This window comes from Rhamphochromis sp. 'chilingali', assembly GCF_963969265.1.
Source record: "Rhamphochromis sp. 'chilingali' genome assembly, chromosome: 18".
NCBI lineage: Eukaryota > Metazoa > Chordata > Actinopteri > Cichliformes > Cichlidae > Rhamphochromis > Rhamphochromis sp. 'chilingali'.
In genome coordinates, this window is record NC_137945.1 from 22986189 (window position 1) to 23010468 (window position 24280).

The 24280-nt window shown below is 39.1% G+C and overlaps 1 protein-coding gene across 1 annotated transcript; it reads right to left on the reverse strand.

Moving 5' to 3' along the window:
* On the reverse strand, positions 1 to 24280 carry LOC308385394 (sialoadhesin-like; the record flags this gene model as incomplete). Its single annotated transcript, XM_080864245.1, has 7 exons — positions 24201 to 24280; positions 22243 to 22312; positions 21099 to 21467; positions 20559 to 20864; positions 20223 to 20483; positions 18791 to 19063; positions 1 to 137 (listed from the first exon to the last, which is right to left on the reverse strand). The coding sequence occupies exons 2-7, from the start codon at positions 22283 to 22285 to the stop codon at positions 1 to 3; spliced, it is 1389 nt and encodes a 462-aa protein (XP_080720371.1). The 5' UTR covers positions 22286 to 22312; positions 24201 to 24280.

Below are 24280 nucleotides of genomic sequence, written 5' to 3' on the forward strand. Positions count from 1 at the left end.
CTAACACACCTGCTTGAACTCATAGTAGAAGAATCTGGGCGATGCACTGGTCTGCCTGCAGTCCAGGCCTTTAACCACCTGGAAACATTTGGCACATTTTGGAACCAAAAATATGACAAACTGAACACTGTTGAACCCTATGACACAAGAAAGGGACAACAATCTTTTCCAAAAAGTTTCACAAATGCTCTCCTCTGTTCCCCGAGTTTTACTGACTGCTGTTAAAAGAACAGGAAATGCTGAATGTGTCTGTTTTTTGGGGGGAACAATCAAACTCAGTATGACCTTTTTCTGTCTCTGAAAATAGTATATTTCCTCTCTTTAACCATTTGATATGTGTTCTATGTTCTGCTGTGAATAAAATATAAACTTATGAGATTTTGTTACACCCCAGTCTAGGGGTACAGGAACGTAACATAAGAGTTAAAAAAAAGAAGTGACCCCGCCCTGGGCCCCAAAGCCACACAGAGAAAAAACAATTTCTTAGTGAACAGTGGTTTATTGTGCCTAAACTGAAGCGTGACTTCTGGGGTGAACAAAGGGCAAAATAACAAACAAAACCAGTGAAGGAAAAAAATGTCCATCCCGGTTTTCCCTCCAAGGCACGAGCGATAAGCAGAGTTCTGTCCTTTCCTTCTAAGATTCCTAATTATTTAAAGTAACACTCAGGTATGCCATTCAGCGTGTTAGTACGAGCTCGGGAGCAGCTTGGGAGAACAAGAAAACAGAGACTGCTTTAGGTTGCCTTCCCAATCGACTCAAAGGTTTATTTAGTACATAACAGCTTATATAGAGGAAAAAAAGGTTCGTGTGTCAGCAAGTTCTCAGTTCAAACCAGTACAGACCAAATAAGGAAACGTCTTCCTGCCTTGTGAGCAAAGAAGTATCCTGTGTGTAGTTTATCAGTTCAGCTACAATTTATGATCATCCCAGCAAAATACACTCCTAGACATAGAATACAGAGTTCTTTCATTAGTGAATTCTGAAACAAACCACCTGGCCTTTAACGAGCCTTTTTCTAAGAGATAAAGAAGGGAGGATGGGAGTAAGGAAGTGGTCTCGTCTCTGTGGTATTTTCGACCTTGGGGTACCAGCCTGTGAGTCTTACACATCAATTCTTGGGTCAGAGAGAAAGAGAAAAACAACTATTAAATGGGCCTTATTGAGTAACTCTTTTCTGTATAATATCACAATAAAACAATATCCTGTAAATGCTACCATGGTATCAAAATATCACAACAGTTCTCTCCTTTTATCATGAAATGATAACATAGTATAAAGACAGAATGTAATAACATAATATAAAGACAAATCATAACTGTAACTGGTCCTTCGAGCAAGCTTAATATCAAAAATTCTGAGAGCATATACATGGTATCACACAACAGACAATAATCATCGAAAACATGCTGCAACGGTTACAAAGGCTACAATTAGTTCCTTCCATTTTCCAAACGTGTCCTGTAGCCACTTATCTAGCCACTGACCGTGACCTGTATTGGCAATTAGTTCTATCTTCAATGCTTCAAGTTTATTCATAGCTTGTGTGAATGAACTGTTAGGGGCGGTGTTATTGGGAATGAAAGTACAACAAACATCAACGGTTACTAGACCACAGGTACCGGTCCAATTAACAGGTAAAGCTAATCTAAGGGTATTATTGCACATCCAATAAGCGTGTGGGATTGGTCTGGTCAGGCGCGTGACCATGTGTGATTTAACTAACTCCCCCCAGTCAGTGTCATTTAATACACCCTCTGGGGGAACAATGATCGATTCTCCGCTCGAACTTGAACTGTGTGTGTGTTCCTCCAGATAGGATAAAACTTCAGCCACAGAGACAGCTAGCCATGTCTCATTACAGCGTGCACCTGGGGAGTCAGAGAAAAATGTATAGTTATCCTTTGTATAATCTATGTGTGTGTCTGGGCCAGTTAACTTTAGTCTGCGCAGACATATCATACTAGTATTAAAATGGAGAGGGATCTGTCCTAAGGGCAGTGAGGGTTTTAACCTATTCTTAGGGCGTTTCATTGGGGCACAGGTCCCTGCGGTGTCATTAGATAACTTCAATAATTCGCCTAATGGAGTCTCAGGGTTAGTTGGTGTGTGTGTGTGTCTAAGTAAGCAGTCGAGAGGGCTCAGAGTCAACTGTAAAGTGTCTTTAAGGAGAGCATTATCTCCGCCGATTTTCTCTAGTCCCTCAGTGAGGGGGAAACCGGATATGGGGTATCCTACTATTACCTGTTCTGGATTAGCCTTTGAACAGACATAACAGTTACTGTTTCCTAAATCACGAGCGGCTGTTCTGGCATTTTCATACCAGGAGTTGACTCATGCTCTAGAGGGTGCATAAAAGGGTTTATTAGTGGCGTCTATGTTGTCATTTACTGATTTTAGGGAACGTGAGGAGTGCATTAAGTAGGTGTCTTGCAAAATAGAGCATGAGGTATAGTCAGCAAAATACGACCTGCAGAAATGTGAACATGGTTGCAGTTTACAATACAAAATAGCAAATAAAAATCCTAAAGTTAATGCGATAGATATGATAGATAACCTAAATATATAAGAAAATATATAAGAAAAACAGTTCTTCAGTCGTCTCCTGGCCTGGTCCCAGGTTCGAGAGACACAGAATAAGGGTCGTATGATGACAATGGGCATTTCATTTTCTCCATTATCAGGATGAAATGAGTCTGGCTTTATCAGGTTAGACATCATGTGGTACTTTTGGCTTTCTGTTCCTGCTGGATGTTTGAGTACCTTGTTGTTGTTCAGGTGAAGCATCAAAGAGCTCTCTGAGTCTTGGCTCTTTCAGGCGTTGTGTGTTAATCAGTGATTGTGTGTGTGTATGTACATTGGATCCTGGCGCTGGCTCGCCGGAGATGTCGTCTACCCGTGTGTTTATTTGCTCTGGTTCCGGGCGTTGGCCCGCCGGAGATGTCATCTGCTTGATCCGACGCCTGAGATGGTCCGATTGGGCTGGTCTTAACCCTGCTGGCATGAATCCACTGAGGTTGTCCGTCCGTAAGGATGCTGGTTCTTCGTCACTGCCAGTACAGTCTGGGGGCTGGAAAACGCGGCCTCCCCGAGTGTCCTTGGTTTTAGTGACTTCTCCAACACGCATCTCCTTGTCTCCACTGGTGGAACTGTGCAGGGGAAAGGCTGAGAGAGACAAACTTTCTGATAGTTATTATTCAGTTTTTCTACCAGGTTGTGAACATCAGTGGACAATGCAATATACATCACCTTCTACTAGCGGTGCCCCTCTGGAAGCTGACCATGGTGTTGGAAATAGTCTCATTTCAAATGGAAATAATTTGGTTACTGCAGATGGAGTCATAATGTATGAAATGGAAAATCTGGTTGTGGTAAATGCTGATGTTTTGCTATTGATTTTCCTACATTAGTTCGTGCACATGTTAAACAGGTTGCTAATATGCTTTTTACTGCATGTGATGTTTTCTCAATTACAAATCTTGATTTTATTGCCCCTATTACCCCTCTTTGTCCGACATGACTCACACAGTGAAAATGTCGGGCAAGGACTGGCATCAGGGAATATGGGAGGGCAATCAAACCCTTAAGATTTTGTATAAGCCATCTCTGTCATCTAAGGTACAGTCATTATTCTCCCAATAGGTGTAATCACATGCAGAGGCTTGCTCTTGTATGAATTTTAAATCAACATTTGTTTCTAAATAGTCTGGGAGTGTAACAAGTGGCAGCTGTAGGGGCACAGATAATACTTCCTGCGGAGGTGGGAGCTGTGATGCAGCTGCAGCCTTGGCTGTCACGTCTGCTAAGGCATTACCTGTTGCTTCGTCTGTGTCAGCTGTACTGTGTCCTTTCGTTTTTACAACTGCAACGGCCGATGGTAGCTGTATAGCCTGAAAAAGTCTTTGAACAAAATCAGAATTTAGCAATTTATTTTCCATCAGCAGATCTAAATCCTCTCTGTCTCCACAATGTGCCAAAGTCATGCACAACGCCAAATGCATAGCGGCTGTCTGCGTAAATTGTCATACGCTTATCCAAATGGAGCTCACAGGCGCGTATTAAAGCCATGAGCTCTGCTTTTTGTGCTGAGTGAAATGGTAATGAGTGAGCCTCTAGTATGATGTCAGGCACTGTTACCACTGAATAGCCACAAAGAAATGAGTTGTCACTCGGCCTTCAACAGGACCCGTCCACATAAACCGTGGCTGAGTCTGGGATAGGTGTTTGCTCTAAATCTGGACGTGGTGCTGTGGATTCCTGTATACGTGTCATGCAGTCATGATCGTCAAGCCTGTCTGAGCCATCCTGTCGGTCAGAAGAACACAGCATAGGATCAATAAATGTGCTGGCGAATTGGGTGTGCTGCTCGCTTTTATAGTGAGATTTGCATATGTTGTGTAGTTATGTTTGCTAGAATGGTCGTGACCTGGTGATTGGTGTGTAGAATAGTGTCATGTGAGAGTGTGAGCTTCTCGCAGTCCCTTATCATGATAGAGCAAGCTGCTACTGCCCTCAGGCAGGCCGGCATTCCCTGAACAATTCAGGTAGCACCTTTGAGTGGTGGAGGTCAGCACTCCCTTTAATGCATTGAAAGAGGCAGTCATTTCTGTGGATCACAGTATTCGAGGAGGCTTCTCTTTTTTACAACAGTCACGCAGAATGTGGTCATGAAAAGAACAGTCTGGTATCCACTGTCTGCAATAGTTCACCATGCCCAGGAAGGACAACATTTCCTTCTGTGTAGTGGGACGAGGGACGGAGGTCACAGCTTTGACCCTGTCTGCAGTCATGGAACGTTTTCCGTGAGACAGTGTGAATCCCAAATATTGAACAGAAGTCTGACAGTACTGCATTTTCTTTGCTGATGCTTTGTGGCCAGTCTTTTGGAGGTGCTGGAGAAGCATGTGTGTAGCAGTTTGACATAGTTTTTCACTTTCAGCACAGAGGAGGAGGTCATCCACATGTGGATCAGGGTGCAGCCCTGGAGGAGTGAAGCACCATTGAGAAAGCAGCAGAGCTGTCTATCATGCCTTGGGGCAAACGAGTCCAAGTGTACTGCTTATTTCTATGTGTGAATGCAAATAACAGCTGTGTGTCTTCATGCACAGGTACTGAGAAAAAGGAGCGGAGCATAAATCCACCACGGTAAAATGTGTATGCAATGCATGTCAATATGCTGTGAACATCTGAAACGAGAGGTGGCAGAGGAATGTTGACTGCATTAATTTGCCTTAAGTCTTGTATGAAACGCCATACGCCAGGTTTGTTAGGCTTTGGCACAGGATTGACAGGAGTATTATATGGAGATACTGTGGGCTTTATTACTCCTGTAGTCAATAAATCTCCTATGATGACATCTAGGGCTGCGGCTTTTTCGGCAGAAATGGGATGTTGCTTGACATATACTGGCTTGTTGTTTTAATAGGTGTACGTGATAAAGTGTACAGTCAATAAATCCTATATCATTCTCACTTTTAGACCACAATGTCATATTCTGGTATTCAGCTGGCAACGTAAGTGCAGAAATAGTACAGTGGATAGGGTAGGTTAGATCTATGTGACGACATGGTGTAGTTATGTCATAACCTATGTCTGAGTTATGTGACAAAATCACTGTTTGACCTTAGAGAAACAAAAGTGTGGCTCCCAGTCATGGGATTACCTGGTAGTGGCGTCTGTACACGTTTTTTTTGGCACAGTGTGTGACATAGAGTACCGGACAAAAAGGATGTTGAGTTCATTCTCTGCTGAGGGTCCAGCTGACACAGAGGATGTTCCTTCTCCATCATGTCGGTACATAGGGCAGAGAAAACATAAGCTGTTATCAGTGTCAGCAAACATTTCACCCTTTATGTTAAATGAAATACACAAATTCATTTTTGCTCTGGGTGTCTGCGGCTGCTGGAAAACTGAGCCACAATAAAAACACATATCTCTACTTTTATCCTTCCGTCCTCTGAAACTTCCTTGCTGTGCTGGAGCGGGTAATCCTGCATACATTAGTTTCTTACTTTCCTCTGAGCCTTCTACATCAAAATTCAACTTTATCTTAACACTTTTAGCTTTCGTGGTAGTATCTGCACTGGCCTTCAGTTTTACTGACCTGTTTTCTGGCGATAATCGTTCGGGATAGGGCTCTGGAAATAAATTAGAATGCATTGAACTTACAGTCCGTAAGTTGTAAACAAAGTCAGTCACATAAGCACTTCCGCATGTTCTGGATACGTGATCATGGACGTCTTCACCGATTCGCGGACGTAGGTTACACGTAACCGGAAATGGGAGTTGTACTGAGCCGTTATTTGAGACTTTATTTTGTATTTTATTAATTTTTGGTTTTACAGGTACTTTAGATTTTTTATCGGACCTGTCTGTGGTCTTTGAATAATTCTGACCCATGTTCAGTGATTTCCAGAGGGGTTTACACGCTAGGAGGATTTAGGTTAGTATTTTCGCTGCGGCACAGCTGAGGTCACTTTAAATTTATTGCTAGCAATTTTTGTTTGGGTGAGCAACTCTCACTTAACGAGCAACTTCTCGCTTAACAACAGGCAACTTCCTGTGTCACTTTTTGGTGAGCAACTTCTCACTTAACGAGCAACTTCTCGCTTAACGAGCAACTTCTCGCAAAACAACAGGCAACTTCCTGTGTCTTTCTGCTTTTAATTTACTGCTTTTAACCCTTGAGGCCCGTGTTTTTTTTTTTTTTGTTTTTTTTTAACAAAATTAAAATATTCAAGACAACAGGCAACTTCCTGTGTCACTTTTTGGTGAGCAACTTCTCACTTTTTAACGTACGTTTCAAGACAACAGGCAACTTCCTGTGTCTTTCTGAGCGGGTCCACCAACACCACACAAGGATTAATTTACTTTATTCGGGGACTGAGGAAGTCGTCAGTGTATCTCTCTGGATCACTAAGTGAAACTTCGTCAGCATATCCCGTTTTTTTATGGATCGATCACTGAGAGAGGTATAATACGGTCTTTATATAAATATGAAAGACGCATATTTACCTTCTGTCAGTCCATCCCACTTCTGACACCAAATTGAAGGAAAAAAATGTCCATCCCGGTTTTCCCTCCAAGGCACGAGCGATAAGCAGAGTTCTGTCCTTTCCTTCTAAGATTCCTAATTATTTAAAGTAACACTCAGGTATGCCATTCAGCGTGTTAGTACGAGCTCGGGAGCAGCTTGGGAGAACAAGAAAACAGAGACTGCTTTAGGTTGCCTTCCCAATCGACTCAAAGGTTTATTTAGTACATAACAGCTTATATAGAGGAAAAAAAGGTTCGTGTGTCAGCAAGTTCTCAGTTCAAACCAGTACAGACCAAATAAGGAAACGTCTTCCTGCCTTGTGAGCAAAGAAGTATCCTGTGTGTAGTTTATCAGTTCAGCTACAATTTATGATCATCCCAGCAAAATACACTCCTAGACATAGAATACAGAGTTCTTTCATTAGTGAATTCTGAAACAAACCACCTGGCCTTTAACGAGCCTTTTTCTAAGAGATAAAGAAGGGAGGATGGGAGTAAGGAAGTGGTCTCGTCTCTGTGGTATTTTCGACCTTGGGGTACCAGCCTGTGAGTCTTACACATCAATTCTTGGGTCAGAGAGAAAGAGAAAAACAACTATTAAATGGGCCTTATTGAGTAACTCTTTTCTGTATAATATCACAATAAAACAATATCCTGTAAATGCTACCATGGTATCAAAATATCACAACAACCAGCTTAATCAGTCAAGAAGGTGCTACCTGAACCCTACATGATGAAAAGAACAAACAAAACACAAATGCTACGCCTAACTCCCTAACTGAATAAACAGAAGAAAATAATACAGAAAACAACAAGGCAGCTCACCACTTCGGCTTCAGTGACTATTTACAAGTGCTATTTACAAGTGAAGGCTAATTTACACACTATATTCAAAGCTCTGTAAGTCACGGGAATCACAAATATTACAGCGTTTGGAGGCCAGGGTCAGGTCTGCTGCTGCTGTCAGTGGCTGCCCCAACTGCTAGTGAGGGATTTTGAAAGCAACCACATGATCAGGGGACCAATCGGCAGCCGTCAGCTTATCCAATCAGGGACCTGCAGAGACTTAAAGACACAGACAGAACAAGAAACGGCTACCAAGACACATTATGGCCAGGGCCGTAACAGATTTGCAAATCATTTAATTCTGTTTTCAATTTACATCTTACAGCATCCCCAGAGTTTTTTTTTAGAACTGGGTTTGTAGAAAATTGCTACATTGTATAAATTGCACCCATGAATTTAGATTATTATATATTGTTTCAAAAAGATCCTGACTTCAGTACCATATTTGTTATAGTTTACTTTTATTTATTATTGCATATCTGTAGATGTTGTCAATAAGACACTGACAAATCCTAGCAAACTGTAGCTGAAGCAAAGGTAGTTTTAGGAACTGAAATGCTCACTTTTATATGAAAACATGATTTACATGAAAAACACTTACCGTATAAAAGAAAAAAAAAATGGAACATAGACTGACATGTAACATATAACAACTTATGTAATGTAGAGTTAAATATACGAGTGGCAGAAGGTGCACTCTGATGAACTATGCAGAAGGACAATCTGAAAAAGACAGGAGACTGCAAGTTGGTGGCAGGTGAGAATGCAGCTAGGCAGCATCAGTAGTCTGTAGGATGACTTTTACATGAAGAAAAGAAATCAGGTGAAGGCAAAATTTAAATAGTGTAAGTTCAAAAAAGAATAATGTTGCACAGAGTTCAGGCGTTTTAGTTGACTGAGCTAAATCTGGTAAATTACTTAAGAAACATAAAATGCAATTAAACTTCCTGTTTTTCAATTTTACTCTATTGGCAAAGCATTGAGGATTTCTGTGACTGTCTTCAGTAAGAACTGTTTGTTCTAATATTATCAAAATCAAGTGAATGAGCCTTTTCCTCCAGTTTTTTTTTTTTCATTTCACGATAGGTGTGAGTCTGTCTCTTCAGGAAGCAGCCTAAACAGCAGAAAATGAAGATGCTCATTATGATGAAACTGAGTTTTTGAAGCAGAAACCTGGACCTTGTTTAGACTGAGTGCAGGACAGCACGCAGCAGCAGGATGTGATGTTTTAACAGTTCAAAATGTGCAAGGCTAAAAAAAGCCAGTGCAGAAGAAATGAGTGTGGACATGTATTGCACAGATGTTGTACAGAGAAATGTTGTTTTGTAGTTCATCTCAGGTAACCTGATAAGAATCAGGATGTTTGTGTCCGATCCATATATAGTTAGATAATGGCAGTGAACTAAAAAAACAAAACAAAAAAACCCTCTTTTAAATGAGGCATTAAAGTGATGTCACACTAGCAGTTTACTTCCTGTGAAATATTTTTGTTGTGTGCTTCCTATCTGTGTGTATTTTTGTTATGGAACATATTACATGTTTTAAATTCTGCTAAAATGAAGATGAAGCACACTTGTTATTTTTAATAACAAGCTTTGCACGTAATTGAAACATAAAATTCTCTTTTTGCATTTATTGACCTAAAATGTTGTGTGTTGGGCTGAGAGGCAACAGTAGTGACAACTTCACAATACTTGTGCATCCAAAGCTTACAGATACAATGTGATACTCGTACTGAGTGATGTGTATTCTGTAAAATGTTATGCACATTTCGAATAACCAACGTTAATAAAAAAGTGCTTGGGCTTGAGTAATTGCAGACTTAAGACCTTTCTGACTTCATCTATCACAGGACAGTATTATTCTTGCATTTTTTTATAATTAGCCCATAATTTCATGTCTATAGCAGCTTTGCAACTAAAACTAATTGACCTAAAGCACCTGTACTATGTATTCTCCCTGCATCTTGTGGTGGTGTAGCTTGTAAATATTAACTGATGATACAATGTGACATTCATACTTGAAGTTAGTAATTATATTCTGTAACCTTAGGTTTTGAATGAGGGAAGTTAGAAAACTTATTCTCAGAGTGACGGAGTCATTTTAGACTTTCAAGAAACAGTATTGACTGACTTCCTCTTTTACAGGATATAAACAGAAAGAACAAAATGCGAATTTCTGAGGTCAGATGGCCCAGGATGTGAGTGGTCGTTAAGGCGTCTGGGGAGGGAACTCAAAACTGGATTATAGATGGCAGACAGTTGGTGTCATAAACCACCGCCTCTTTCTTTGCAAGCTCCTTTGACTACGATGACCTGGATGACTGAGAACCTTCACAGACATTCTGGACATTAGTTTTGTAAATAAACTTGTGAACTCTTTCTCCAAAGAGCTCGAGTCTGTGCCTGAATCCATTCACACAATTCACAAATGTACATAAAGTAAAAAAAACAAAACAAAACATAACATACTTACAGCCATGAAATAACACATAAGGATAGAGTTGGGTTCAAAGAGACTGTTCAATCAAGACGGCACATGTGAGAATTACTTTCTGATCCTGGCTCTGCCAAGTCCTGATTGGTTACTGCAACTATGACCCGAAAAATACAATAGCACCACCTGCTGGTGAGTTTTAATCTCTGGCAGCACACAGCTGGTTAGGTGATATTAAGAAATATTTTATTTCTTAGCTTTGCTGTATGTTCAGTTCTACAAAGATAGAATCTTAACTTAATTTAGAAAGAAAACCAAAAACCCGAGGACAGAGCCAGCTCTTCATGCAGTTTTTTTTGTATACCTGATCTCCCTATGTTGGTTTTGTCCCTGCATTATAATGTGATTGGTCAGTGGAATGTTGATTTAACTGATTAGTTCTGGAAAGTGAGTTAAGAAACACAAATTGTGGCAAAGCATTAAAGTTTTGGTTAGTCTTCAGTAAAAGCATGTTATTTTTATAGTATCATAATGAAGTGGATAAAGGTATTCCTCCAAATCTTCATTATACTTTAAATTTGGTCTGTTTGATTTAATAGAATCTTCAATATTTTAGGATTTGGGGGTAAATTTATAGTTTATCATTAACAGTGGAAAGTAACTATATTATTTGGATTGTTGAAGTGATTGTTAGGAAAAACTTCTTCTTTTGCCTGTTACACTGATATACCAAATTTGCCTGCATAAATACATCATGGCGCATGTGTGGTCATTCAGTCAGTTGAGAATTGATGATCGTAAACTGAGTTATATGTGAAGCTGTTTCAACTCACACAAACTGACACATTTATTCTTAATGACAAAAAATATCCCGTTGAAAATCACTGAAAATGCCATTTTTGATCACACATTTATCTTAATCTCATCTAATATATTCCTTTATATTAAAATTTTATTTTGGTATACTTGCTCTTAATTTTTATATTCGTCCACGAGGAGGAGCGTTTACCATTCAAGCATGCAAATGTTGACACTTTTTACTGTGATGTTGAATAATGGTGTGTGTGTGTGTGTGTGTGTGCTCATCCTACTTCTCCCTCCTACAATAGACTGGGGAGCACTGGCTTGACCTGAGATACATGTAGGATGAATTCACATGGACATAGGGAACTTTAATCTGACTGCTTATTACGGCCCCAAGTTCATAGGGACCAATGTAGCGTGGGGATAGCCTGTGGAAGAGAGATTTTAGGGGAATGTCCTTGACAGATAGCCATTCATGTTGTCCTGCAGTGTGCCTGGGAGCTAATGTATGTAATCAGTGTGCATAAAAACACTAATGGTCAACTGCTTTTGGCAGTGCCTCCCAAGTCATTCAAAAGGAGAGAGACCAATGGAGGATGAGGTGACACAAGAATTTCACTCACATGTGCTGTACCAATGTACCTGCACATGTGATGTGACAATAAAAGTGATTTGATTTGATTTGAGTGAACTGTGATGTCAGAGATTTACAGTTAACAAACAGTCAGGTGAATAAACAACAATGAGACACTTGTGTAGGTTAACGTGCTGCACGGGTGAAAAGCTCAGAGCAAATCACACCGAACTGCAGTATTCGTTTATTTTTATAGGTTACATCGTCAATATGCAAATATAATCACATTTCCTGTCACGCAGGTCCTGATGTCTGTCTGCATGCAAGCTGTGTGTGTGTGTGTGTGTCACAGAGTATGTGTGTTGCAGGTCAATTTCTAAGAATAATATAATGCAAGTCAACTTCTGCGGATATGTATTTCTGTGCTGGTCTCTTGTCAGTGTCACAGGCTCAGCTTCCTGTTTTAACAGAAAACTGTGTCTGGTGAAATATGTATAACATAACTTTTGAAGCATAAGCAAATAAAACAATAAAAACTCCCTGACATGTGAGCATACTCTACCCAGGGGAGATATCAGGGCCAGGTTGCCAGTGTGACAAAGTGGTCAATGAGGTTATTTGAAAAAGTAAAACATGACAACGCAACCTCGGGGAATTTCACCCCCATGAAATACAGTGTTTTTAAAACCAGAAAACGATTACACACATTCAAAGATGCACAACAGAGGCAGACTGGCTCTATTATTAATATATCTTCAATTATATTTGTAAAAATAAAAACAAGGAATAAAACAACAAAAGTTGACTGTGGTACAGCCCATTCTGTGATAGTTTGCTAAATTAAATAAAACTATATATTGAACTGGACTTACCAGGAGCTGAGGACCAAACGAAACTCACATGTAAAATCAAGTCTACACCCCAGGTGCTGTACAACAACGGAAGTGTGGAAAACGATTCACCACCGGAGGTCCCACAGCTACTGGTATGTCCTCAGTTCACTGCAATAAAAACAAAAACAAAACTCATTAAAGGTCACAAAAACCTTAAAGTACACCGAACACCAGCATTGCACACACTGACAAAGGACTATGTATATTTCAAAATTTAATTAAAAAAGAAACCACTTAAACGCACGCACGCACACAAACAGACACACACACACACACACACACACACACACACACACACAACCAGCACAATCCACGGGCAAAGGATCACTCCAGACAGGCTACGTGGGCACAAGTATGAACAATATTACAAAGTAAAACTGTAGATAAAACAGTTTTACTGTCTTGTCTGGAGAAGACCAGACAAGACAGGAGTTCTTCTAGGAGCTCAGTTAGGATTTTTTGTTTAGAAGGTTAGGTAAGTGAATTGTCTTTTGGTTGGTTTTCATTTGACAATGACAGAAAGGATCACAGATTTACCAGAGGAGACAGGTAAGGCAGTGACGAAATCAAAGGCAATATGCAACCACGGCTTGAACCCCAAGCAATCACACCAAAATGTGATTTGTGCTAGAGAAGTGTAGTTGGATGATAACAAAGAGAAAGTAGTCAGAACTGAGGGGATTGCACTACTAGAAGGAAAAATTGCACACAAATGAATCCAGGCGATCGATACCTATAACCTACCACTCATCAAAAACCAGGTGGCCAAACGAGGAGACATAAGCCACTGGTATCAAGACAAGAAAGCTCCTTATAATGCATGCAGGGTTTCACCAAGTCCAGCACCCTGAGACTGTACACTAAGTGGAAGGAAGGGGTCTGAGGACTGGTGAGTGTCAGAACCACCATCCAGGATGAAAATACAAACATCCATGAATACATCAGGAAGATGGCCACAGCTGACCTACTTAGTGAATACCTCAGGCAGCAGAAACCTGAGAAAGAAATGGTGCAGGAAGAGGAACCATCATGAAAGGCACCTGCCTTTCCAAGTATTCATATTTACATATATAGATCTCATTCATAGTTAATCTCTTTTTTACTCTAAAGTTGTATTTTTTGTCTCCCATTTTAAACTTCAGCATGTTTATATAATTCCAGACACCACCCACAAAGCAGCAAAAAGAGACCGCATTAGAAAAACATTTTGAAGATGACGACAGCAAGCCTTTGTCCTTACAGCAACAGCAACACCAGCCCCTCATCTGTAGCACATAGAATGGATCAAGAATCCAACTGTATAGAAGGCTTCTTCCTATTCCAACCAAGGACAGCACCACCCTCTGGTAGAGGATGAAGAAGGCCACATATTAATAATAATATTAATGCAGTGAGGTGTATAGACAGAAAGTGAAAGAGAAAGATCACTGAAGTAGAAATACTCAATGCATCATGGGAATGCCACAGCAGCCTACACCTATTGTATCAAAGTTAGAGGAGGATTCAGGGTCACCTGATCCAGCCCTAACTATATGCTTTAGCACAAAGAGAAGTTTTAAGCCTAATATTAAAAGTAGAGATAATGTCTGTCTCCTGAATCCAAACTGGGAGCTGGTTCCACAAAAGAGGGGGCTGAAAGCTGAAGGACAAATAAAATGTGATGTCATCTGGATACCAGTTAAAATGTATCAAGTTTCAAGTTTTATTGTCATATACAAATAAACAGTGTAGCCACATTTACCCGTAATGAAATTCTTTGGTTCGTGCTCCTCAGCTTTACGTGAACATATAGAAGTGTGCAGTTATAGAAAAAAATCCGGATCGGCTACATCTTCCTCATGCAGCGCTGTCTGTCTGCTGATCCTGCATCGCTGGCAATTCAGACCTGGTGATGCGCTGTGCTGATCTCCCCACTCTTTGCAGAGCTTTGCAGTGCAGAGCGTTACAGCTGCACACCTGGTGGTGATGCAGCCAGTCAGAATACTTTCAATGGTGCATCAGTAGAAGTTTTTAAGTATTCTGGAGTTCATGCCGAATCTTCTCAGGCGCCGCAGGAAGAAGAACTGCTGTCTTGCTGCTTTTGTGATAACACCAACATGGTGTGACCAACTCAGATTCTCGCTGTTGTTGATACCTAGGAATCTAAAGCAGCTGACTCTCTCCACCTCTGCTCTTTCGATGTGGATGGAGGTGTGACCTCCTCTCTGAAGTCTCCTGTAATCCTCGATGCGCTCCTTGGTTTTGTTGTCGCAGCACCATGGTATCAGGGCTGTAGCAGAATTCCATCTTTTCTTTGTTTTCTTTCTTTGTTTTCTTTCTTTTCACCTGTCCCCTGCATTGCTTTCCTGAGTGCATACTGGGATGTTTTGTATTCACCTGGGTCTCTGGGTTTAAAGGCGGTAGTTCACGCTCTGAGTGCTGCACGGACCTCTCCTTTAACCCACGGCTTCTGGTTGGGGTAAGTTCGTACATTTGCCTGTGGTATGACGTCATTGATGCATTTTCATTTGTAAATAAAGTCTGTTACATACTCAGCATAATTGTTGATGTTGTTGTCAGCGGCAGTCCGGAAGACTTCCCAGTCTGTGATGCTGAAGCAGTGACGTGGGGCGCTGTCTGATTGGTCGGTCCAGTATTGAACCGAACGCGACATGGCTGATCACTTTTCAGCTTGCAGCAGAACCGAGGAGTGATCTGATTTGCCGAAGGTCAAACATGGTCCAAAATGTTCCCACTATGCCTTCTGATGATACTGCCTAAAGGAAGCATGTATAATGTAAACAGAATTGGTCCTAACACAGAACTCTCTGTGGATGTGATATTGATAATGGAATCGGAGTGTGCAGAGATGCCCCTGACACAATCCAGCACATAACAGCAGGGTACAAGATGCGACAGAGGCATCAGGATCACACTGGAAGATGGGCAGGAAGGGAGTAAGTCGGAGACCAGTGGCCACCAACTTGCAGTCTCCTATCTTTTTTAGATTGCACCTTCTGCATAAGATATAGTCCTCCAATGTGCACCATTTGGCAAAAGGAAACAAATTGGAAAACAAAGTGGTGCCAAAAAACAAAACCCCACATGCACCACGACGCAACCTCCAGCATTAGTCATTTTCAGTGGCTAGCACAACTGTCGCCACTAGGTGGTGTAGGCTACTTGGATGGTAATCACTATGTTGTTGTCTCCCCTCTCAGGACTTTGACTGGACCCATTCATCTACTTCCTAATATAGAATCATGATTAACAAACTGCTGTTGTAGTCCTCCATTTCTTAAGCATTTCAATTTAGAAACAGGAAATGAAAACTTGACTCTGACCTCAAATCCTTTAGATTTATTTCTAAAAGAAGTTGTAAGATGTAAGATGATTGTAAGATGATCCCATGTCTTGGAATAACTACCCAGAGAGCTCACCTGAAAAAAAGCCACAGTTATATTTATGATTATTAACATCTGTGAGTTCAAAACAGTTGAAAAATAAAAAGTATAATAACTATAAGTATTTGTGAGTAAAACTAAAACTGTAAAAATCAAAATCTTAAGATCAGGAAATAAGATCCCCACATGTCAGTGAAGTAAAAGAAAAACAATTAAATAAAAGTTTGAGTGAAATGAAACCAGCTTTTGAACAGCTAAGATAAATCATGCAAACTAGTTTTTATCTTGTCAGAAAGAACATATAGACATGCACTGACTATCACACTGCATAATGCAGTCAGTTTTGTTCTTTCTCCTTTTATCCTGCAAAAGAGGAAGTCAGTCATTACTGTTTAAAATTATTTGCCACCCTCAATGTTCTAACTTGACTCAATCAAAAGCCTCAAAAGCTCAACCTTACAGAACATACATAACAATATGAACTACAGTGTGCTAGGACTTGTTAGTATGTTATTGACTTCTGTCCCAGCTACTGTGCTGACGTTAAGATGCTGTTCTGCTTGTAAAATGTAGCAACTTTCTACAAACCCAGTTCAGAAAAAGTTGACACTGTGTGAAATTGAAATTAAAAATACTGACGGCCGCCAGTGCTTCACTTCGTTCTCATAATAAATACACATAGGGTATCATTTTCAAAAACCCCACATTACCTTATTCTCGATTTATTACACTCACAAGATTTTTAGAAAACGTGACATCTCTTTACTTTACCTTGGTCACCAGGATTCGTGCTCATCTGAGATTTTTAGCAGATGCACCTATGGTACGAATTTGAAATCCTGTCAGCCTTTTATGGCTCAGGGGTAAAAACAGAATCCAAAGATTTGAAGTCTCAAACGTTTCCAAATATGCAGGGCTTTGGACTAAATAATGAAAACAAGCCAGATGCAGCATCTGTGTTTTCCAAAATAATTTTTCTGACTTCCACTTTTCCTCAGTCCATTTTAAATAAACTTTTGTTAGGACTAAAACGATCAAATAAAGCTGTTTTTATGATTTTATATAAACATTGCATGTGATCATTAAAGTGTTGGCACTCTGTGTTTTTGAGTCGGATGCTTCATTCAACAAGGTTGTCTTTATGAGTTTTATTTGCCTTTGCAAAGAAGTCAAATGACAGTACAGAGAACATGACGGCACTTTATGTTTTTACAAAGAGCTACAGTAATACTAGAATATATACAGAATCAAAGTATCTACCTGCCAAAGATTACATGATGACAGAAAGAGACAATATGAAGCCTTTCATTCAGTAAAGTCAGCTTGACACACAAGCAGAAGAATCTTATAATACATCTTATGGAGAAATGATGAACATAGACTCTCTTGCATATTTATATCAGGGAGTTCTTTTCTCAAGGTGCATAACATAGGAAGGAGAATATTTAAATCAAGTACACAAACGATTCAAACATTTTTATGGTTTACAATTTCCTGCTAATTGTTACGACATAGCTATGCTGTAAATTTCCCACTGAAGCAAAAATCCCCAGTTAATATTTAAACTTGCGCTAAGTTACGTGGCTCTTGGCAAACTGGACATTTCATATTGAAATGAATTGACGGTGCTTGTGAAACTAACCACACCTATCCTATCAGCACCATTTGGAGATCGCGCCCACACAATATTTTGGTCAGATATAATGCAGAAACTACAGTATTATACCGGTAACACAACTTCGGCTCTTTGCAAGTACCTGCACAGACAGTATGCTAACACGAAGTTAGCCAAGAATCCAGAGTCATGTTAAAGCTGAGTAAATGCTGAACCTTGCCCAGCACCGTGATAAAGGGGGGTGGGGCGTGGGGTGGGGGACGTCCTTTTCAGTGAAGCTACCCACTTTTTGAACATTTGAACCTGGGTGTACTTAAGCAATATACTGCATTACCTTTAAGAAAAGTTCTGTGTAATGTGTAATAACTTTTCTACTTTTTTGAGTATTGATCCCAACACTGATCACAACAAATGAATCAATTCCCATCCTTAGGGAAGGCAGCAGTGGTTTGAGGAGAGATAATTCTGTAATAACATCCCTATAGTCAAAGTAAAATGGTCATACACAGCTGTTGAACATCAAACTATAAACAAATATGTTACATTTTAATGGTTTAGCAGGTAGCATTTATCATCCTGCAGTCACTTTAGTTGATGTGTTGTGATGTTACTCTGCTCATCTGACAGCTCTATGTCTGTTTGTTGGAGCATCTTGATTTGAACCAGCTGAAGGATAAAAACAAATGAGAAACAATTAATCCTTTTTGTTTTATTAGAGACGAGTCGTTTCAAATGAGTTTGTCATAGAAACATTTGTCTCACCACTCAAAAATGCTCAGTGTGGTCAAAAGCATTATGATTCCCACAGTCTTCGTTATAGTGTAGACACCAACCAGGTTTCCAGCTGTAATGAAAAAAAGAGTGATGAAAAATAGCGGCAGAATAAATGTTAAAGAGTAACTGAGGTCTGTTAAAGTGAATCAAAGTCAAGAAAACTTTAATTTATGAAACAAACAGTGCAAACAACTGCTGAAGAAGCATTGTTTTGTTTTTAAAATTTCACAGCTGAAAAACAACATGTTGAAAGATGAAGCACAATCTATAAACAAAAAACCATACCGACGCTCACATAAGGCACACTTCTTTTTGTCTCTTGTATAGGTATAACACCAAAAAGTTTGAAAGAAGGAAAAGAAATTATATTAACACTTTGAAATTGGATTCATTAAAGAAAAATAAAATAAAAATCTGTGACTGACTTTACCTTCACAGTAAGTAAGAGTTGAGAGAGCAATGTCTGCTGATGTCTGATTACCCAGATCATTAGTAGCCACACAGTAATAAACTCCTCCATCTGTTACATTGAAGCTGTAAATCTCTCCTTCAGATACGTTCACAGCTCCATCTCTGCTCTTCTTGAACCAGGTGAAGCTGCTGACTGGAGGTTTGGCTCTGCTGGAGCAGGTCAGGTTCACCCAGCTGCCTGCTGACACCAAACCTGATGGACTGATGGATGCTGAGGTGTTTTTGGAAGCATCTGGAGAAAAAGAAATATCCATAGATCAAACTCTGACTGACACACAAAGATGATCAGTGTGCTCACAAGAATTGTGATTCCCACAGTCTTCACTACAGTGTAGACACCAACCAGTTCTGTAATGCAAGAAGATTTCAGAGAAAAGAAATCTGCATGAAATGACAGAATAAATGTTTAACAGTAAATTGTCTGCTGACTGTGTGGAGAGAGGAGGAGACACGCAAAATGAAAACGTGATTGGCTGATTAAAGAACCAAAAACCAAAGGCAAAGCCAATTCAATGATAAACAAAAACCTAAACTGGGAAGACTAGAAAGAAAACATTAAATATCTTAAACGTGAAAACTTGGCATGGATACATTAATAACTAGAAACATGACAACAACATAACAGATGACCGGGGACAAGGAATGAATGACAGCAGACCACATGAATACACACAAGGGTCATGATGGAAAAGAGAACACATGGGGAACACAGCTGGGATGAATGAACATAACGACAAGACAGGAGGAAGTAAACTGAACACACAGAACATGGGATGTAAGCCCGTCAAAGTAAAACAGGAAACACGCAGACTAAGACAAACAGGCTTAACATGACAAACCAACGAGGAAAACGTATACTATAAACCCAGACGTAGGGAAATGGAAACTGGAGATGAGACATGGACATAACTAAGCAACAAACAGGACTTGATGGCTAGGGAGAACACATGACAGATGGAAATGAACACAAGGGGAAACATGTAAACAGAGGGAAGAGAGAGAGGAAGAGACGGGGACACGAAGGAAAACAAGGACATCACTGAGACACATAAAGGACAAAAGGGACTTAAACACGGGGGACATGACAAACTTGCACACTGAAGAAATGATACTAACCAACATAGTGGGAGAGACACTGACATGGGAGGAAACAGGGAAACTGAAACTGAAACTAAATTGTAAATTATACAAAATGGAACATAATAATACAAAAAGGGCAGGCAACTCAAATTGTTTTTAATGTTTAAAGGCTGAACAACCACACAGTGATGGATGAAGCTGATTTTTATAAAGTGAAATTCACTCTCTTATCAATTGTGAAGTATATCACAAAGAAAACTTGAAAAAATGAAAATGCATTTTTTTTGAGAATAACTGGTGAGTAACTTTACCTGCAACAGTCATATGAATCTCTGTTGATGTCTGATTACCCAGATCATTAGTGGCCACACAGTAATAAACTCCTCCATCTGTTACATTGAAGCTGTAAATCTCTCCTTCAGATACTTTCACAGCTCCATCTCTGCTCTTCTTGAACCAGGTGAAGTTGCTGACTGGAGGTTTGGCTCTGCTGGAGCAGGTCAGGTTCACCCAGCTGCCTGCTGACACCAAACCTGATGGACTGATGGATGCTGAGGTGTCTTTAGGAGCATCTGGAGAAAAAAAAATGAAGTCCCACGAATCATGATATGTTGACAGGATCCAACAACAAACTCTGATTGTCTTACATGAAACACTGAGAGTCTCTTCTGTCTCTGCTGTCTTGGTGTCTTTTCCTTGGTTCACAGGATATCTGGCAGAGCAGCTGATCTTCTTTCCATCATGTGTGTCTGACAGAGTGATGTTCTGCTGGATTTTAGTTGTAAAGCTTCCATCTGTGTTTTCCTCTATTTTGTTGTGAGAGTCTTGTTGGAGATTCCAGGTGAGTTGAGGAGGGGAGTGTGGACAGGGAGTGAGAGCTGAGCAGGTTATAGTGACAGACTCCTGCTCCTTCAGATCACCTGAGATTGTAATATTGGGCCTCCAAGGAGAATCTGTGGTTTCACAACACAAACATCAATACTACAGAGCACACATCAGCTTTTAAAATCTTTAAAACTTGTCCTGTGAAATTTTACTATTAAATTCAGACGTTTAGAAATGTCATCAAGTCCTCAGAATAATAACAGTGCATAGACTGAAATAAGAAATTATAAACATTCTCTTAGTGTCAGGCTGTTAGGACAATTTTTCATGGTATAAAATCTAAAACATTTTTCTTTTTTTACCTCTGACTGTTATTTGAAGTGGGTTACAGTCTGCTGTCGCCTTGAATCTTTCACTCTCTACTCTGAAGAAGTATGTGTCTGTGTATGTGGTGGTTAAATTAGAAAACAGAGTGGTGCAGTCTCTCTGACTCAGGTTCCCAGTAATACTCCTTGGATAACCTGCACCATTACTGTTGTAGATGACGTTGGTTGGATTTCTGGCATCAATTTTAATCCACACTCCAAAGGTTTTTCCTGTGCTGATAAATGTCTGTGCTTCTTTGGGTTTGAAGCTACATGGGATTTGCAAACAAGATCCACTCAGTGCTTCCATCGTCTTTGGTGCAGTTATGGAGAGTGCTGTTTTATCAGAACAACCAGCCAAAGCACCTATAAATAAAATTTAATGATTAACCTGTTCAGACATTAATATTATGCAATTAATTACATTATTTTTCATTCTCACATTTCTGAGCAAATTTTTCTCTTTTTTAATTTTTTTTAATTTAGAATTTAAAAAAATCAAAAATATAATTTTTTTAATAGAGAAAATAAAACACAACATATATATAAAACAATTCAAAAATATGAGATACATAATTTCAGAGGTTCTTACGAATTCAGGATGCCTTGGCAAAATGTAATGTTTCCATTTGTCACAAATCTCAACAAATGTATCAACCTGTTAGAAAAAATAATTTTTTCCATTTTGAACAACCTCATGCCAGTCATTTAGTGATGGGATTTTTTTCCACTTAGCCATCTCTTAGTGATAGTCTTACGGGCAGCCAAGCTCAAAGTGCCATATAACAGCTTGGTCACTTTATCCACGTTTACTGAGTATAAACATCCAAACAAGAGTTCATTCCAGTTAAAAATAATCTGTAACTAAGAGTGTATCGAAACCCAAAAATTGTTTTTCAGTGGGCAGGACCAAAACAAATGGAGGCGCTTTCTGAGCAAATTATTCTCTTTTTTAAAATTAGTGAGATAACAACAAACTTTTTTATTCCTCTGTCGTTAACATTTTGTACATAAAACATTTTAATCTAAAGTCAGGATATAAAGAGTTTGAAAAAGTAATGCTATGCTTGCTTGGTATCTAAATAATGTTCACTTTGTAAAATAACTTCAGTGTTTTTGAATGACTGAACAAACAGCTCACCTGAAACAAACAGGACAGTCAGTAGCATGCCAACCGTCATCATGTTCACAGAGCTCTATTGCCTGAATATCTAACGAGAAAAAAAATGAAACACCGTTAATGATTATTATCTATGGTGCTGTAACATTATACTTATTTTGTATTTTAAGATTCACGGTAAACTTTTATCTGCACATTTTCTTCTGTTATCAACATTTAAAATATAAAGTTGTAGTGACACAAAGCTGTTTATTTAAAACTGGAACATCAGTAAAAAAAAGTTATATATTCACTTGTCAGCACATCAAAAAAGGAAAAAAAGTTATAGCACAGAAAATTATTGAATAAAATCAATAAAATGTTACCAAAGAAGCCCAAGTGTATTCCTATCATTTTACAGTTTTTGCAAAATTACAGTGAACCGTGTCAGCCAATGTTGAAGAAAAGGAAGTACAGAAAGATGCTGTTTAAGAAAGTGCATTAAAATCAGTTTGTCACAAAGCTGCTAGGTGTCACATGATGCCCTAAAAACTGTTTAGAAATATTATTTCTAAACAGTTCTAAACATATTATTTATTTTATGCATCAGTTCATTGATTACAATAGAAAGTTACTCAAATTACTTTTACAGTGTGTAAACCAGGGTGGTCAAAATGTTGAAATATAATCAGAATAAGTGCATCCTTAAGTAAAAACAACTGACTGCTCTTTTGTATCCGAGTGTTTACTCTTGGGATGCTCGTAATTTGATTCACAATTTTAAACAGTACATATAATTGTTTATATGTTTTTATGGTCAAACAATTCAGTAAACTACAGAACACATACATTCATACAATCTGCTTAAAACAGGCTGTGAATAGAAAAAAACAAGCTGTGAAACAGTGGCACACCGAGCTGATTTGAAGCTAAAACTCCAAACATAAACTGTTTTTATTCTTTCAGCTCTGTGCTGTTTAAGGGTTTGAGAGTAGAGTATAAATATCCAAGCAAAATTCAAACATAGGCTTAGTCTATGTTCCAATTTCATCAACAAGTATAGTCCTGTTTTAGGATCATATTTTAATGCTTATAGAACAATAAAAATGTAAAATTGTTCATTGCCAATTGAAAGAAAAAACCCCTCATAGAATAAAGCTATGTCTTAGAATTTATTACTGATGGTCAATAGAAAAACACACAGAATTTATACACAACTGAAAGAATTTTACCCCATTTTACACCCTCTTAATTCCCCCACAGACACCTGAGGAATCTTCTAGAAATGTGTTTTCAGTATTGTGATATACGCCACTAAGAAGTGAACGATATTGCAGTACAAGAAAACCCAGGTTTTACCCTGAAGTTACCTGGGCAAGGCAAAATCCTGCTTTTTAGTATAGGCCTCTCATGTTATTCTACCTTAAAAGATAAATAAGCAAATCTTTCGGACTTCAGAATCTCATGGAAGCACTAATTACTTGGGAGCTGGAAGCACTGAAGTGAATTTGTAATGTGTTCTGGTTTCCCCTTGCACCACCATAAAAACAGTGGTGGAAACAGACTACCCAAGGAAGAGAGAAAGGAGTAAGGATGTTTTCTGTTAGAGAAGCACATTAACAGAAGATGCACAAGAAAACACAAGCTGAATGCAGTCTACATAGCATGTCAATGTTTCCTTGGGCAAGATACTGAAGGCTGAGTTGCTTCTGCATGCATGCATGCATATATATGTCTGTGTGTGTAAATGCTGAATAGAAAGCACTTAAAAATAGAAAAAAAGCTTGTGTGAAGGGGTGAATGAGCTGTGTTGTAAAAAGCACTTAGTGCTCAAATATGGTAGAAAAGTTCTATAGAAGAAAAATATTTCTTCTGTTATTTTAAAGCGAACTATGAGAATTATGATATGCAGCATCACACTGGCTTAGGGATATGGTAGGAGCTTCATGTAAGTTACATCTACATAGACAGGACTGGCAAAAAGTTTAAAAATAACTTACCTTTTAGCTTCTTTATCAGTTCCTCAACACAAGTATTAAAATTAAATTTTTGTGTAACCACATTTGCGCTCTTTCATCAA